The sequence below is a fragment of the Ricinus communis genome, chromosome 8 (genome assembly GCF_019578655.1).
Source record: "Ricinus communis isolate WT05 ecotype wild-type chromosome 8, ASM1957865v1, whole genome shotgun sequence".
Lineage (NCBI taxonomy): Eukaryota > Viridiplantae > Streptophyta > Magnoliopsida > Malpighiales > Euphorbiaceae > Ricinus > Ricinus communis.
The window spans coordinates 5,493,074-5,512,119 of NC_063263.1; the positions used below are offsets into that span (position 1 = coordinate 5,493,074).

The 19,046-nt window shown below is 31.3% G+C and overlaps 1 protein-coding gene across 2 annotated transcripts; it reads right to left on the minus strand.

Moving 5' to 3' along the window:
• Positions 1–1,911: 1,911 nt before the first annotated feature.
• On the minus strand, positions 1,912–15,389 carry LOC8283413 (DNA-directed RNA polymerase I subunit 2). 2 transcript variants are annotated; one of them, XM_015725871.3, is made up of 27 exons: positions 14,971–15,389; positions 14,766–14,845; positions 14,538–14,657; positions 12,974–13,050; positions 12,331–12,394; positions 11,940–12,010; positions 11,473–11,568; positions 11,334–11,379; positions 10,643–10,823; positions 10,510–10,562; positions 10,307–10,380; positions 10,028–10,145; positions 9,369–9,453; positions 8,518–8,633; positions 7,691–7,818; positions 7,498–7,577; positions 6,619–6,860; positions 6,374–6,538; positions 6,065–6,229; positions 5,856–5,930; positions 5,318–5,421; positions 5,172–5,247; positions 4,647–4,775; positions 4,399–4,539; positions 3,344–3,556; positions 2,938–3,195; positions 1,912–2,621 (listed from the first exon to the last, which is right to left on the minus strand). In XM_015725871.3, the coding sequence occupies exons 1-27, from the start codon at positions 15,155–15,157 to the stop codon at positions 2,208–2,210; spliced, it is 3,558 nt and encodes a 1,185-aa protein (XP_015581357.1). In that variant the 5' UTR covers positions 15,158–15,389; the 3' UTR covers positions 1,912–2,207. The 2 variants fall into 2 exon arrangements, with proteins under 2 accessions (XP_015581357.1, XP_048233839.1); XM_048377882.1 differs by lacking the exons at positions 14,538–14,657; positions 14,766–14,845; positions 14,971–15,389 and having other exon boundaries at positions 12,978–13,050.
• Positions 15,390–19,046: the final 3,657 nt, after the last annotated feature.

Consider the following 19,046-nt stretch of genomic DNA (forward strand, 5'->3'; position numbering starts at 1 on the left):
AGATTATCATCCTCAATAATGATTGATTTTGTTTTAGATATTTATAGTGATGAGTCGAAAAAGATAAAATGTTGCTCAAAGTTGGATAGATATTTTTTTAAAGAATTGATGAAAATATAGTAAGAAGACTGTAATGACAGTGGTAATAAAAATGATGTATTAATCTATTAAAAGTAGATACTTCTTAAAGACTTTTTTGATATTTTATTGTAAATATTTAGTAACACACTAAATTGTAACCTTTAAAACTTTAAATACTTGATTGTCAAATTTTAACAAGTTCACATACTATTTTTGTAATTATCCAGCTTCTTTTACACGTGCGTCAAACACCAACGTAAATATTCTTTTAAAGAAATAATTTATATTCATTGATTTTGTATTAAATATTTATTAACTTATGTTTATTAAACATATGTTTGAATATTAATTGTTTAACATAAAATGTTCATCGGTTGTTAACTTAATTTTATTGAAAAGATATGTGTACCATAATATAAATATTTGTAATATAACTTTAGCTTGATGTTCTTTTTTTATTTACCAACTGTATATGGACGATTCATACTATGTCTATATTATATATGTTCATTTGAATAAATTAGTGGATATGATTTTCATTAGTAACGAATATCCATTAACAAACTAATGAATATTATGCCTATAAATGATGAATATTTATATCAATCATAAGATTTTTCCAATATGCATCATAAATACAATAAAAGCTTTCACAAATAATCAATATTTTTATTTAAAAATATTGATGAACATTATATATACAGACAAGGAGCGTTGTAGTATGAGATAATGAACATTAATATTAACATTGATAAATAATACATGAAACAAAATGAACATGAACATTAACCGTAATAATTATTAAGTTCACAGATAATAAATATCTCAATATAAAGAAAATTAATTATTATAGAATATTACATTTAATTAACATTATTCATATAGAAAATGAAACATTTTAATATATGTAAATGAATAAAAAAAAATATTAATACGTATCTGGTCTAATAAAAATATTTTGATGTGTTACTATATTCTGACACATATCATTTTTTATTTTGACACGTATACTTATTATTGACACATAGAAGTCAAGTTTATATATAATTTTATAATATTTCTATTAATTTATTAATAATTTTTATATTATTGTATTAATAAAATCTAAAAATATTTAAAAAAATTAATAAAGACGTTAAAAATATTTAATTTATTATTATTTTTAAATATTTTAAATAATTATAAAATATTTTAAATAATTTCAAATAATTTATCATTATTTGCATTTGGTCATGTGATTTAAAGGGTTGGTAAGGAGACGAGAGTTGTGGAGGTGACGAGGGTGATTGAAGAGCAAAAGAGCAATAGATCCAGAATGAAAATGAAGAAGAATTTGCGGTTTATCAGAGGAAGAGATGAGGAAGAGGAAGATGATTAGGAAGGCGTGTTAGAGCAATTTATTTTGCTGACATGGACTTTTTTCTGTTTTCTTTTGGTCTTATTTTATTCGGATGCCATGCTGGATTTTCATGATATAAAAATACATTTCATGCCAATCATTCTTGATGCATATATAAAATTTGGTGATGGTTGAAATTATAACAAAGCATTTAAATATGTAAATAATAATTTTAAAAAAGTTACAAAATTTAAGTGAAGGCTGGTTCTAAATTATGAAATTTATTTAGCACTTTATTTATTATTTGACAATAAGCTATATAGCGCCCTGAACATAAGCAAAATAAATGATATATTTATGTACATTCTTTCACAAAGCAATTTTTGCACCATAAGCACCAATTTTATGCTCTCTGATTCAATCTGCAGTCTTTTTATATACGATAACATTTGCAATTTGGGCATTTATTGAGATTTGTATGTCACATATTGTGCGGTTTTAAATGTATTGTAAAATAAAAATTTAAGAATTACAGTGTCATTTCTACAGATACAACTCTCATTGCCATGTCAAGTTACAAAATGTATACAATAGATGCTTTTACATACAAGAAACCCCAATCAAACCATCTCCTATTCAGAATTCAGTTAGATATTCAAGTTCCTCAAGCAAACATCCCTTGCATACCAAGCCGATACCTCTATGAAACCAAAACTTGAAACCCCAAGATGCAGGGCGGCAAAATTATATCTGTGGTTGTACTCGTCTCTCAGGACAGCAATCATGCTCAAACGCAAGCCCCGCCACTTAGCTGGACATTCATTTTTATGTTCATGGCTGCTAATTCAGCAGCCAAGTATCTAAAGACATAAGGCATGGCAACTGTTTCCATCCCCTTACTCGTTTGGCATGAATGGCATGCAACCTTTTTGGGAGCACCAACAGGTGGTAACCCACCAATGTCCCGTACAACTCGCTTTTGTGTTTGAATAAATGATGTTGTGAGTATGCTTCCACATAGAGAACACACATCAGCAATGTGATAATCAGAACATGTATGAAGCCTATCATGCAATAAATATGCTGCCCCATGAGCAAGCATGGCATCTCGTTCCATTTCTCCAAAACGGATACCTCCACCACGCTTTCTTCCTTTGATAGGTTGTCTGGTGATCTGATCAACTGTTCCTGTGGATCGCACCTGCATGCCAATCACAAAGCAGAAGGAAAGATTCAATTCAGTGAAAAGTTGTGTAGACATCAACAACTCGTACAAAGTTTAGAGAGAGTTCAAGCATAAAATATCTGCCAGCATAACTAAGACTAGCTACCCGAAGGTTATAAGGTGGCAGATGAAATTCAAATGAATGGTGTTACAAAAGAACTTAAATCTCAAGCTACTGACAGTAGATCTTAAGAAGAAAAAAAAAAAAAAAACTAAAATAATTCAAAAGAAGAATAAGTGTTTGCCCTTTGACATCATAATAACAATCCACAAGCAACGTGAAAGTTCTTACCTGAAATTTGTCTGAAACCATGTGCCGGAGTCGCTGATAATAAACAGGCCCAATAAATATTTCACATGTGAGTTCTGTTCCATACACACCACTGTATAGAACCTCTACACCATGATAATTAAACCCATGAGACCTTAGCATGTTACCAAGATCATCAACAAGTGATTCAGATTCCGATTTGGCTTCTCCCCCATTGACATTTTTAACTGAACTAGTAAATGGTGTAGCATCCACGAATTTTCCATTTAAGCTACCTCCCTGGAACATTTAAGTGTTCAAGTATTCATAGTAGCTAAGCACAAAAGGCTAACATTCTGCTACTGCAGAAGTATCACAAACTTGTTACATTTTTCCATGGATCAACAGATAATACCAATTTGAAAGTATTGATTCCCAGTTTCTATACCTTAGCAGCAAGAGATTCCAAAAGCATTGCAATTGTCATTCTTGAAGGAAATGCATGAGGATTGATAATCAGATCAGGACGCATTCCGGTAACTCCAGAAAATGGCATATCTATATCTGGCCATAACTGTGAGCAAACACCCTTTTGTCCATGTCTACTGCTAAATTTATCACCAATGATAGGATTTCTGGGGTGTCGAAAACGTATATTCACCTGATCCCTCAATAAAATGAAATATCAGCCAATAATCTAATAATGAAACATGTACAGTAAGGTGTCAAGCCAACATTATGGATGTAACAAATTTCTGATGCAGCCTAGCTTAAATTTGCATCAATCAAGTTCTGTGGATGAGTTCAGGCAACAACAGATACGACTAAGACTAAGTTAAAAAAATAAAAATAAGAATTAATGAAATAATACAAAAGGATATCCTATATTTATCTTTATCTACCATTCTATTTTCTGGTTTTGTTCTCTCTCAGTTTGTTTTCTTTGGATATGTGAAATTAAGTACACCAAACTAGCAGAAATTTACATCAAAGGGGATCGAAAGGAGAATTTCAAAACCATCCTCACAAAACTGTCCACTGTGCCAAAGTTCCAGAGTTGCAGAACTATCTGCAATAACAGTATGATCTCTCTAAAAATCTCAAGCAGTTATCCCTCCAAACTGCCAATGGTAAGAACTGCTTCTTTGTCTCCAACATATAACCCTCCCAGCTCACCCCTCGTCTTGAATCAACCTTCTGTAGCTTCTGTTCTCTGTTTTATCTAGCTGCTCTTCAAGTTGTTACATTCTCATCATAACTAAGCAGAACTTTAAATCTTCAAGAAAGCACCTTTCTAGTAAATTTTACTTCAACCAGAAAATGCTCGAGCATAACATATTTCAGTTCAGGCATGAAAACAAACATCTTGAGACAGCACTATATGAATAGACAGTTCACAATCATCTATACTCTAAATGTCCAACTTCCTCTAAGAACAAAACAAATGTGTTTCACTCTTCACTCCAAAAATATAAGTCGCTGAGATGAAAGTATTGAACTTACCTTCTGCAGATGCTTCTTGTTTTTTGTATCAATAGCAACATAGTCAACAATAACAGGGTCCGAACCTTTTCGGTTGTTGGTTCTTGTTGTATTTGTTATCTCATTATAAATGCTACAGTATGGTTCATTTGGATGTATCATCTGTATTTCAGTTAAGGAATTGGTCAATATAAATCTTACAGAAACCAGCCGAGAAGAAGAAAGAACCAGGAGGGAGTGGGAAGAAGTGTGATAAATTAGAGGGTAACCTGGCCAACATATGGAAGTCCATCGGAATCAATCACAGAGTGCAGTGACTTGTCAATGTTACTTCTTCTAAACATTCTTTGGGCTCGATCAGACCTGCTACCCTCTTCAGATAAGTCGATAGTCTCTGTCTGCAAAGGAATTGGTCCAACACTTAAAAGGGTGAACAAGTTCAACCCACCAAATTAAATAACTACAGGTGTTAGCATGAACATCATATTATAACAATGCATCAAATACACAAAAATAAATAGAAGAAAATAATTGCTCATGCAAAAAAATGTACCAAGAAACATACAATATAGACCACATAAGTTACATACTAACATGTGTAGCACAATTGGAAACCTTTAAAGACTTGGTTTGAAACGAGAAAGGTCCAGCAATAGAAAAGTAGAGACATCAACATAGGGTCAGCAGAGAACCCAAAAGAGAAACCTTTTCTTTTTAGAAAAACCCAAAAAAGAGACTTCAATATATAACTCCAAGGTAAAAAGATGGTAAATTATTTTTTAAAAAGCCCAAACCTGGTAAATTTGTCCATGGCACATTCCACGTTCAACAGATGACTTATTTAGAATCATTGCGTCCTCCATATCATATCTGGATTACAAAAAGCAATTGTATTTACAAATGCTTAAATAATTAAATAAAGCTAATCTAAAATACTTACCCTGTATATGCAAGCACTGCCACTATTGCATTTGTCCCTGTTGGATACTCATCTACACAGTACTTTGTATATGAACTCGTACGCACAATGGGGGTTTGAGGAGTCTGAGAATGCCCAGAATAATTTTTGTCATGAAAGTTCAAGAAACAGGAAGAACATAACAAACACACATGGTAAAGGGGAGGGGATAAAGGGAAAAGAATTGATTGTTTCATTTGATTCTGAAAGTAAAACTGCCAGCCTCAACCACTTCTTGTCTGATGTAGATTTTCCTATTAAAGGATGGGTCAAAGTTTCAGGACCTATTATCCAACAGGTATTTTACTGTAAAGGAAGTGCCAAAGTAACTGTATCAAGAGAAACATGACTACAAACATGGCAGTGAATGGATGTATGATTTTCCAGAACAGGGACAGATATACAGGAAAATAATTACTAGGAAGAAGGAAAATGTAGAATAAAATTGCATATATAAAAATTTTCTTCAGTTAATTCTTTAATCAAATAAGAAACAAAAGAGAAAAAAAATGAGCCATACCTGAAGATGGTACAGCTTCTGATCTGCACGGAAGCGAAGAGATTGCAAAGAGAAGGCCATTGTTTGTTTTGCCATCTACGTGCAGAATAAGTCATAGAAGTAAAATAGCGCATGTTAAGCAAGAAATGCCACATATTAAGCAAAGTCATGGACAGCAAATAAAAAGTTCTTGGACTTTACACGATCCAAAAATAAATCACAACAAACACCTGACACTGGTACATATTTCGTGGGCTTTGATTGTGATCTGACCACGGTGTAAGGTTGGCCACCACGCTAAGCATGTCAGTTGGATGAATTTCTTCGTGAGTTGCAGGAAAAGCATCACTTCTTCCGCCGTTTCCACCATCCGGACACCTTATTTCCATAAAAACCTAAACACCATGTACAAGCATGTCAGCTACTACTAGCATCACACCCTATCTTCTATGAGAAGAACAGCTTTATCTAAAAACCAATCTGCTTAAAGAAGTGTAACTTCAAAGAGAAAAATAAGAGTTAAAAGTATCCGTATTCACCTGTTCAAATGGTCCAATAAGTTCAATGTTTTCACCTTCCCCGGCAGGGATAGATATATTTTTAACAGGGCGAATAAATCGGGAAGGAGATGTGAATAAATATAGACCAGGAAACGCACCACCCATGCTCAATGGAACATATCCAACCTCCAGATCATCTGGAATCTGCATTATATTATTTATAAATGATATGAATGAAGGAAATCTGAAGTGAAAACCAGTGGAGAAACTTCACATAAACGAACCACTGAAGAAGCTGCCACTTTTAATCTTCTTAAATGAACGACAACTTTCTCAACTTGACTGGAAGGTATGGAGCCAACAACACGACCATCTAAAAGGACAGAAAGAACTTGAGGAGGCCCAGCCTGCACAAGCTTCGGCAATGAAGAAGTCATTCCAAGACTAGTTAAAACACCAAGGATTGACTTCCTTATATCAAAAAAATCTTTAACAGCTCCTTGTGAATCAAAGTATGAAGTGATTCCTGATATACATGGCAACCCACAAAGAAAAGAGAAGGGGGGAAAAGATTAGAAGTAGCATGCACAATAAACCTTAAAGTCAATACTAAATATCTTGCCAACCAAGTAATTCACCATGCTCCTAACAAAAAGTTCCCTGGTAGAATTGTTAAATATAATAAATTACATGACATCGTCTTTGCAATTCAAATTAAAACAAACATCATGATATGATATAGAAAGATAATATGCTGGAGCACAAGAATCGAATTACTAAAAGCATACATGCCAATAAGGTAACTGACAAATGCCAGGCATCATCCCTGAGCATAGCCTTAACACAGTAGAATCTGCTGCTATCCCTAAATTATTAAGCTTTTCTTTGTAAGTTATATGCTAAAAGAGAATGAACACTGAAGAACAGCACCACACGATGAATCTAAGAAGATATAGCTTATAACGAAGATAAAATCATAAGCTATACCTCATATAAATTTCTTATAATAGAAGGTATAACCTATGTATCCTACATTTCTAGAAAACCTTCATTCCATCAGAGAGAGGGAGGGGGGGGGGGGGAGAAACCTCATTAGCATTCTATCAACGCCATGTAAAATAAAACAAATCCAAGGGAAGAAATTTGATAAACATTGGACTTACTACAAGAGCGAGTCATATGGTTCAGCAACCCGCATGGCTCCCCATCAGGAGTATGGACAGGGCAAAGAAAACCCCACGATCTGTAGACACAAAAGTTACATTGTGATGAAATAACTAACACATAAACGCAAATGTAACTATAAAGTCCATATCCATGTAAGTTGCCGCATAAACTGGTAAAGCAAATGCATACTCAGGTAGCAGCTTCCGCACACTAGTTGTGCGGAGTCCAGCAAAGGAAGCCCCCCGATGCACAGCCCGAAAGAAGGAAAGGAAACGTAGAAAATTGAGCCTCTCTGCTTGAACTGTGTAACCAGCCCTCTAGCAAATCAAAAAAACACATCCCAGTTAGATTCATTTTGATATAAATAACAGACAGGGAGAGAACAAGAAAAACTGGAATACTGTCCGAAATTCACTAACACAAACTTTCTGTCCAAGCTAAAGACTGATGAAACTTAGAATACTCACAGCATCAGCAAAATAATGACCAATGCGTCCTAGATGCTCAATATTTAAATAATCTACAGGTGGACACAGAAGCAGCTGAAGTCTTTGAAGGTACATATATGTATAACTTTATACTGTAAATACATAATTACAAATGTGATAAATCAGCTTAATATTTGAATGCCAAGTCAAAGTAGGAAATATGATTGTATGCCACTTTTTATAAGGATTTCAATATATATACTAATTTGATTTTAAAAGAAATATTGCTGAAATCCACGGTTTTTAATCTCACGTTCCTAAGTGAATCAAAAGTATAATTCAAAAGTAACTTTAAAAATAGAAAACAGTAAGCTTTTGAAATATCTATCCATTTTTTTTAATTATGCTAATTGAAACAGGTCATATAAATTGCCCTACATAAGTAGATGTGCACAACAAATTCCTTGCAGCATGCCATTCCACTCGAATGACAATTATTGCAATACAAAAAGAAGATGATGATAATTATGATAACACATCTGGAAGTATGATACGTAAGGAAAGGAGTCTACCACTACTAACTCTTACCTGCTGTAAATCTAGGCCTGTTTGGGTCACCAGTCTTCCAGTTTTCAGCATATTCTCCACAGCTAAACTAATTGTTGTTGAAGGGTTTTTATCTATGACCTTCTTGACATCTAACACTGCATTGTCACATATAAAAATGGCAATTGAAGTGTAAGAAAACTTATATCTATCTTCAAGAACATCGCAAGCAACAAATCAGTTTCCAAACAAATTTCAGAAAAAGATATATAGAAAATCAATCTATTAATTGCACATTATATTTCCAAAATTTTGCATAGGAATGGAAACAAATTTACAAAATCAAGTTCTCTAAAATTCAGACATTTATGATATGTTGATCCCCTCTATGCATTATCCTGTTTCCTCTAACAAAAAGAAAAAAAAGGAAAAGCAGAGATAGGAGGCACTGGGCCTGGCAAGATGTTGCTTCTTTCTGTACATGAAACCATTAACCCCTCTCTGCCGTCAACCCTTCTTAACTGAACTACCATAGACATCCTCACACTTGAACATGCTCACTTCAACTACTTCCTAATGTAACTATTACAGCGCAAGAGCCAATGATGCATTTGACTTCAACTTACATGCTCATCTCCACAACTTTCAAAATTAACTATTATAATGCAAAAGCCAATGATGCATTAACTTCAACTTAACTTTACAATGACTTATGGGGTTAACAGCCAAAATAACAACAACATATGTCTGTGCCTCCTTAAAATGATCAAGAAGAAAATATCAGTTACACTTTTAAATAAGGGGAGAGAGGGCAGCGGAGAGAGGGGCAAAAGGAGAGTAAGAGAAAAGAGAGACCTAGCCATCATAAAAGCAGAATATGTAAGGACAGATACCAGACAAAAAATTGAAATTATTGTTCTTTGCTATCTCTTCTTGAAGAACTTTTTTGGCTTTACGTAACCACTCTTCTAGTTTCTCCTGGAGCAAAGAAAGAAATTTATAAAGCACCATTCATAACTCAAAATTATTACAACTTCAAATCAGAAGTAATTGTCAGATAATGATAGGAACATATTTCATCATTACTTGGATTACAGCCAAGCAAAGAAAATGATCTTGCCCAAGCCTACCACATGTGACACAATCATCTGAATTTTTCTGTTTATGCTAGACAACATCCCATGTTCTCTAGCAAGATGAGAACTTTGCAATGTCAAATATGCAAAGATTCCAACCCAAATCACAAAGCATTTTAACAAAACATTAGACAAACTTTAACGAGGAATTCAAATTCATAGAGCTACCTGCTTTTTGAGGGTAAGGAGAGAGATTGTATTCTATACCATGTATCCTTTGCCCCTCTTATTTCTGAAGAGAGGCTTTATTACATGACTCAAACTTGTGGCCTTTAAATGATTAAGTCCCCTCCTTACATTAACAAAAAGAAATAAATGCTTCACTTAATCATGCATCTCTTTCAATTTAATATAAAATTTTGAATACCAATTTACATCAAACATTAGTTCAAGAGATTCCAATTCAAATTTTCTACCTTGAGATAAATGGTAACAAGATGCCCAGGGAGTAAGACTTCCTGATTCTGCAAGGAATCTGGGTTATCTACCACAGAAGTCTGGTCTACAAGGGAAAATAGTTTCTGCAACATGAAGCTAAAGACCCAAAGTCAAACACTAGTCTTAAGAAGAGAAACAGCATAAGATTTTCAACCTAAAGAAAAAAACTCTATGTTTTAAAAGCAAACGAAAGTAGCAATATTAATATAATGTAACAGCCATAAAATAATGAGAAAGAGATAGAAGTTGTAGCTAACATGAGTAGATTGAACTTGTCATCATAATTATTAAGGTGAACAAAAATGTAGTCTTTTAAAACGGCATGGGCAACCTGCATAGATGAAAATAAAAGAAGGTATTACCAATAGTTAACAGAAACAAACAATCCAAGTAACATCATAAACTTGTAAAGTTACAATAATATAACAAAAGGGAGTCCAAGCAATTGAATTCAACTTACATTAGAGAAAGTTTCTTTCTCCAGCCCATCCATAACAGGCTGGAAGTGTTCCCCTGTGGATGGAACAGAATTAACATTAGTAATGAATCAAATAAACACAAATACAGGGGTATTTATATGACATGGTAAGCACCTATATGCCGCAAACATTCACTCTGAGTGAACAAAGACAGGTCCCGAACTTCATCAAGGATAATTTTTGCCCTTTCACCTACAAGCTGAGAGCCAACAGCTCCCTTTGCCTTCTCATATTTCTCATCATAGCAACATGTCAACTTCTCATAAATTTCCCGGTCCGTAGTCTCAGCAAGTGCCTATTAACAGTAATCAAGAGGTAATAATAAGCACTAAACATCCTAGGGAAAGAATATTGTGGCATCTACCCCCACAAGGAACAAAATATGCGCAATAACTGATAATTCTATTGAGTATTGTATATAAAAAGTCAAATCCGACACCAACACTGCTCAACTAAATATTGATTGGTAGGCCAACCATAAATTTCAAAATTCGAGTGCCTATCTCCATTAACCCACCAAAACCATTTTCAGATAAAATAAATGCCTGTATCTTCTAGGAAGAACTCCACTAGCACAAGAAATAATATCTACAACCATATGTTGAAATATAACACAAGAAACCATGTAGCAATAGCACAATCCATACATAACCTTTTGCGGCAAACATCATTTATTTATCAAACAAAGAAAAAGAGTCATTTACTACATGAACCAGAAATGTCTTTGCTGTATTAAACAATTAAGGCTCCTCCAAGATAAGTGAAAACATGACAGTATATTAGAAAAGAATTAGGAGCAATATACCTTCAGAACAATGCCAGCTGGAAGTAAATATTCCCTTCCCTGTATCCTGTGAAACCGGATTGAAAAAGATAATTATATTTCATTTCATCATTAAAATCCAAGAGTGATAACTCTAGAAACAAAGCTCAGAATGACTTACCAAAATCCAAGTCTTGCACTTCCACTACGGAGGTAATACAATTTAACTGATACTGAAGATTGATCTGTTAATGAAGATTGGTATTCTCTAACACACCTGGCATATGTATTGAAAGTAGCAAAATAAGAATGGTCTACTTATTGATATAACTAAAGAAAGCACAATAAAAAGCACATACAATAACACAAACAAGGAAGCTGTGCTAATAATCAAGAAGAAGGAAAACAAAAATCCCAGTTAAACAAAATCATCCGAAGCACTTGGCAAAATATTAAAAAAAAAAAACAAAACTCCATAAATTAGTTGTTAATCATGATTCATGACTCAATTATCAAGGGTTTTCAAATTACATTCTGATTAGCTTTTAAGGATAGGGCCAGTTCAACAAAGTACATGATATATTGGTTCATAAAGGAAAAGAATAGCGTGAATAATCAAAGTTAATAGAAGTCACAAAAGATAAGAACCTTATAACAACTGCTTTATCAGTGTAACCTTCTCGACGATCACGAAATGAACCCCGAACCGTACTCATTGGCTGAAACATGAAATATTAATTCAGTAATGCAACATCTAAAATAAAAATAAAAAACTACAAGAAATCGTTGCAAGAGAGGCAGAATATGTCGAGTTTCTTTTCATGTACAGATATGACAGTACTGAAAATAGATACTTTTGTCCACCTAATTACTGTATTCTAGAAGCATGATCTGTAGTTTTCTTTATAACCATAACTCTAGTATCATTGTTAACTAGATAACCATATAGAAGCATTGTAAAACTATGAATGGAAAATATGCGCCAAATTTATCCTCTTGCCTGTCACAATATAAATACTAATCACAAGCCTTTACTTACATAGTTCCGCTTTGGCATTATTAGCAGCCGGACAACTCTCTCCAGGCCATTCAAAATGAAGTAGCTAGATCACATTAATAAATAAATAAAACAAATTAAATAAAGCAGGTGTTGATATGAAATAATTTACAACTACGAGGAGGAAAATACAAATGATGCTCCTTAAAGGATATATGCCACCTCCAATACAAATATAATATAAATCATAAGGATAAAAATATCATCTGATAAGCATAATGCAAATAATACAAAGTTTTATAAAGCCAACATATACAATGTAAAGAGGGATCAAGGTTTTCCACATGAATAATTGCATGTTGATGCTATCAATACTTAGCAAATCCTACCTCTTTATTCTTCACAATACATTCACAACCGGTTCAAATCTACATGTTATATACAAGTGCCTAAAGGTGTAATTATAATTTAAAAAAGAGGCCGTCAACAACCTGCAAATCTGGTGTGTTCTTGAACCCAACAAAATAAATTTAACTACTAAACTCACTATATGAGAACTCAAACAAAAATGGCCATCTCTGTTCCAGATTGGAGTGTCCGTAAGTCCATAAAAGTTACCAAAACAGATCTCTTTCTTTTTGCAAACAAATACTTCAAAGGAATTGCAAGTAAGATGACTACATACCCACCCATCTCCGCTGACTCTTCATTGAAGGAAACCAATTGTTGGGAATCAACGCCGTACAAGTGACAAAGCCTCGACTGAAATTGACAAAATTAGCACATCAATGCCTGAGCAACCAAAGACAATAACGATACTACTATATTGGATTCATTAATTGCTAAAATATGATCAATAAGGGATGCTAATTACATCTATAATGATAAAATGCTTATAGCTTTTTTTAGAATTTTGCAATGCCTTGCATTAAGCCTGCCAGAAAAGATTATTTAAATATATAGTATACATGCGCAAACTGATAAGCATGCAATGCTCCTGCATTCTTCGTAATAACAACCCATACTATTACAAGAAACAAGGGATGCTAAGACACCGGCAAGAAGCTTCAACTAAGAATTACAGGCTTTTAATACTTCAAACGCAGCACGAGTGGGCTAAAAAGAGCAAACTTGAATGAAAAAGATTTGAAATTCGGAACATAAAATGAGTATTTTCTATATACTAAAATGTACATAGCAGCAAGAGAATTCTATGTAAAGAAAAGAAAACAAGGAGAAAAGAAATATAATTGTGATGTAGTTTAAAGTACAGAAATAGTAACCACATGGAGGTGGATTACATAAGCATATGAAAAAACCTTAGCAGTATAAAAAATATATATCATCTTTTGCATTTACCACCAAAATGCAAAGACTCTAAACTTACAGGCTTTTGAGCTCAAATCCAATGCCTCACCATGTCAGGCCAATGAATTTCTGAAGCTCACTACAGGAAAGACAGCAAAATCTTAACTAGGACTGATTATCATTTGCTCTCATGACCGAACAAGGTGAAGATTTATATTATTAGATTTAGCATCAATATGTTGGCCTGACAACTTTGCAGCAGTCGAGAATGAGAGAAACCAAATATACACTTACTCCAAAATTAACATCTAAACTAAAGAAGATCAATTAAGCCTATACATTCAATTACATATGCTATAAATGAGAAAGGACCTTTAATTAGCAGAGAACAGCACAGGCTCCAAGAGGTAACACATAGAATATAAATATAGATAGATAGATAGATAGATACACACTTGCTCTCTCTGTTTTTTCATCGAAATAGACTTGGCATGAATATACTTTTTGATGAAGCTGGATTTTGCAGAACTTAAATGCACCACATTTTGCAACTTCTTTTTAGTGCTTACTACTTCTAATCCTCACACTCCAATTCACAACCATTTGTTCATTTCCTAGTAGTATGCAATTAATGTGTCAACAGATCGTATATAAACTATAGTTTGCTCTAACAATTTTTTCTCCATAAAAAAATGCTCTACAATTACACTCCAGAAAAGTACGACAATAAACAATTCTCCAACTTACACAACTCACTTCCCCCCTCCCACCCCCCCCAGTACCTAAAAGTTCATATTCTACTAAAGCATAAAGCAATTCATCTAAACGAAAAGGAGAATCAAGTATATAAAATTGCAAAACAGCTACTAACTCAAATTGATACAATGTAGAAACTAAATCTTTTTATTGGAAAAAGAAAAAAAAAAAAACAAGGCACCAACCTTTAACATTATAGGTAGCTGTCCAAAATTATACTTCTCTCTTATAACAGCTTTTCCATGATATTCAAAACAAACATCTGCCTCAAACTTTCCTGTATACGATATCTTTGCCTGTCGACACTGTTTCACATCAAACAAAAGAAAACATACAATTAACCAAATTAACAAGAAAAATTAAATCAACAAATATAATATGTAAATTATAAAAATAAAAATAAAAGAACTGACTTCAAAAGGAAGTAAACGCTTATGCTTGGTTCTCGAACTTTCCTTCAAAGGCTCATACACTCTAGGGTTACTCAGGTACAGTAACAACCAGTCAAGAAAACCAAACAAAAAGCAATAGAATAAAATTAACAACAATAATAATAAACAGCAAAAAAATCAAAATTAATCAAACTATACTAATTATAGAAGAAAAAAAAAAGGATATGTTTGAGACTGGTGTTAGTGAAGGGATCAGAGATTTTGACAGGCTTGATATTATCCAACATGATTTCAAGTCCTCTTTCAATCATGTAATCAAATGAGTCTATGTGATGTCTTGTTAGCTCTTGTAACGCACTGTAGTCACCCATTGCTGAGCTTGGATTTTCTTTCTTTGCCGACATTGAAGACATGGCTTATTGTTTACTTCCTGTTCGATAATTCAGTGCAAATACAATACAACCCCTTTCTTTTTTTGCTAGCTTATTATTATTACAGAGACAGCGTTTTGTTTCAATGTTGCAGGGGTTAGGGTTTTAGCAGAAGAAAGGAAATAACTATTTTTTAAAAATTTAGCTTTATTGGGCTGGGCTTAGAAATGTTTTGGATTGTTTTGTTGATCGCTTATTGTGCTGAAAACAAAAAACTTTCAATACTAAATTTAATAAAAAATTATCATTTTCTTTAAATTTAAAAAAATATATATTGTTTAATTATTTTTAAAATATAATGCAGTTATTTTTTGATTTTTTCGATTATTTTTTATTCTTCTTTAGTTTTTTTTTTGTTGTTTTATTAAAAATAATTAAAAAAACTAAAAAATGACTAATACTATATTTTTAACAAAGATAAAAAAATACATCGTATTTTTATAATAAAAAAATATGGGTGTTTTTATAATTTCTTCAAAGAAAAGGTTGTGCATGTTCAAATCAACCAATGTTTTTCTTTTAGAAGAATAAATTCTTTTTAAAAGAATTAAATTGACCAATGTTGATAGATTGTAATGGAAAAAAAACATAATTAACTCAATAATGAATGATAGTAAGTGAGTAATGAAATATAATGTATCCATCATTTTATTATCAAATTTGCTTATAATAAAAAAATATATATATAATGCAATGTAATTATAATTTTTATTTTAATATTTAATTTATTTATAATAATTAATGTATAAATAAAATACTAAATAAAATTATTTTAAAATAATATTAAAATTATTTTTTAAAAATATTACCAGTCGATGGAATCCAGTTATCGATCGTCAAAATTTGTCGGTTGTCGGAATCCGGTAATTTGAGGTGTTTAAATTATATTGATAAAAAATAAATATAAATATAAATATAAATATATTATAAGTAATCATAATTACATAGATTTTATGTGTATTGAACATTACATCAAATTAAAAATAATTGATTGCATTATATATAATTGTCATTACATTGTATTAAAAAATTTAATAACCAGTGATGAAATATATAATATAATAATTTCCATTATATGGTTTATTATATGAAACCAAACATAAAAAGTATTAGAAATTAATAATAGGGTTGTACATAATTTGATTGATAAGTTTTATGAAATAAATTTTTAATTAAGTTAATCTAATCGATTTATAAATAATTTAAATTAAATAATTATAAAAATTATTCAAACTATATCAGTTTAATTTCAATTTCGATTATCAATTTGATTAGTTCACAGTATTTATAAAATTTATCATAATATTAATTTTTCTTCTAAAATAAATTAAGACGATATATAATTGTGTATATGTGAATAAATTTATATTTCATAAAAGTCAAAGTATTTATAATTATGTGAAGTAAAAAAAAGCTCTTGATTTATTAAATTAAGATTATTTCCTTTTATTTTATTTTATAAAATATATATAAATTAAAAACTCTAAAATATAAAAGTATAAAATAAAATTAATATGTCAGATAAGTAGATTTTATTTTTTATGGAATATTGATATTTAGTTATTTTTTCTCTAAGTAATTTAAAAGCATACTTTCTTATACAATTGAATGCATTTAAAAATAAAATCTTAGAGTGATTTCACGAAAGAAAAAACCCTAATTTATAAAAAAAAGTAATATTTTCTTAATTAATTTGAAAAACTTAGAATTATTCTTTTTTTTTTTTCAAGTAGGGTGAGGCTTGTAATATGGTTGCAGCATTTTTGTTTAAAAAATGGAGCAAGCTTTCCTTGCGGTACTTGTATTCTTTCTATCATGAAGCAATACCCTCAACTATTTATATTACTTATCAATCTTTTTATATATCTCTAATCCGTCCTCAAGTACTTATGTTGGGAGGTTATTTTATATTTATCTTATTTGATTTTTTCATGTTATAATTTTTAGTATGTATTTTTTTTATAAAAAAAATTATATAATTAAAATTACAGTATAAAAATATTTTATCATTAAAAATATTGATTAGCAATGATTTAGTCATTGTCACTCAAATCAGTAATTGTTATCATATTTTTTTATTTAAAAATAAGATAATTTACATTACCGATCCCTCAATTTTGGCTCGTATATGCCAAACTCATTTTCATCGGTCTTCGCTTAAGACACTAAAGGGAAAATAACATGACAGACCAGTTGAATAATTTTTTAAAATAAAAATGTACTTGTTATTCACATATACCACGTGTGGCATAATAGGAACAATATTGTTTAGACATCCGGCACGCTTTTAAAATAAAAATAATAATAACTAAAACATATTAATTAAATCAATTAAAAAAATTAAAATCAAAATAAATACACCATTTTTCTTTTTCACTTTCCCACGATCCAAACAACTTGAATCTAAATAAAACCCAATCAATTGAAACGGAAAAATATCACACAAAGAGAAAGGTTGTGAGGTAGTATGCTTTATTTAACAGCCCATATTATAATATTCCAGAGACTCCATATATTTTTAGTTTCTTTCAGTATGCTGAAAAATCAAAATAATAAGTCTATGACAAATAAACTAGCGCAAAATGCACAACAGCTTAAATACCAGAAAACTCGGTTGTTGTCCTCCATCGCCGATTTCTTCCACCGCTCTTTACCATACCGTTGTCGTCGCAGCAGCTCGCCCCGTGGCTCGTTCGTCTTCACAACCACTCATCATTGTTGCTTTCGCTCTCCTCATGGCTACCGTCGTTCATCATCAGAAAGAATCATGCTTTGATACTTACCATCAGCAGCAACATCAGCACCATACTAAAGGACCCAAAATTCATCAACGAATTCTAGAGGAAAGTACTAGAGATTATAACTTTATTACCCATTTAAGAAAAGAAAAGAATCTTTATAGCAATAAAGAGAAGTGAAAGAAGATTATAAGTTTTTATTTGGATTATGTTATTTTCTTTCCTGAAGAGGAATCAGTTTCAGTGATTTCAATGCCAATATAGATAGATAGACTGATAGATATAGAAGAGAAGAAAATGAAGAAAGAAAAAGAAGTGGAGAGAGAAAGAAGCATGAAACCTTTGAAAGTATAAATGGTAACGTTGGTTTTTTTGGTTTAGAATCTATTAGCTGATGTGATAATATAATTAGTGAGTCATCTTTCTTTTGAAAAATAAAAAATAAAAAAAATCAACACGTGCGTTCTCGTGTGTTTTTGGTTACGCCATTAGGAGAGAGTTTTATGTTACTCTAATTAAAATTAAGAGAATTTTATACTACAAATTAAATTTTAGGGACAGTTGTTATACTGGCTAAAATTGAGAAACTGCCAATATAAAAATATGCGTTTAAGTTTAACAAAAATATCATTGTTTGATCATTGAATCGATCTCATCGAATTAATAACTTATTAAACTGTGATTTAATACTCAAATAATAGAGTTATGAAGTATTAAGCTTCAAACTTATATTATCATATACAAACAACATGATAATGACTGGAGCTTAGATATTAAATCCTTACAAATCAAGAATTTTAATATAATTGCGTATCTTATTTTATCTTAAAAAGACCATATATCAAAAACAATAAAATAAAAAAATTATATGATATTTTTTTATATTTATTCTAAAAATTTACACTATATTTTTAAAAAGGCGTAATAATATTAAAAATCTAAATATTTGTCTTTCTTTATAAATTAATTGTTTTTAATTTTTACTTAAATGATCCGATTTGGCTAATTGATTATAATTATTTTACAAATTAAAATCTCAGTCAAAATTAAATACTAATCTCTTTAACTCTATATAGTAATATTTTTTCCTTTACTAATATCATTTCTCTCTTAAAAAAATATATAAAATCACA

Coding starts and splice junctions, on each gene's coding strand:
- LOC8283413 (XM_015725871.3), bottom strand. CDS start 15,157: ATGTCTTCAATGTCGGCAAAGAAAGAAAATCCAAGCTCAGCAATGGGT. Junction 13,051..14,537: donor AGCTACCTATAATGTTAAAG/GTTGGTGCCTTG, acceptor TGTCAATTTCAG/TCGAGGCTTTGTCACTTGTA. Junction 10,146..10,306: donor GACAAGTTCAATCTACTCAT/GTTAGCTACAAC, acceptor TTGGGTCTTTAG/CTTCATGTTGCAGAAACTAT.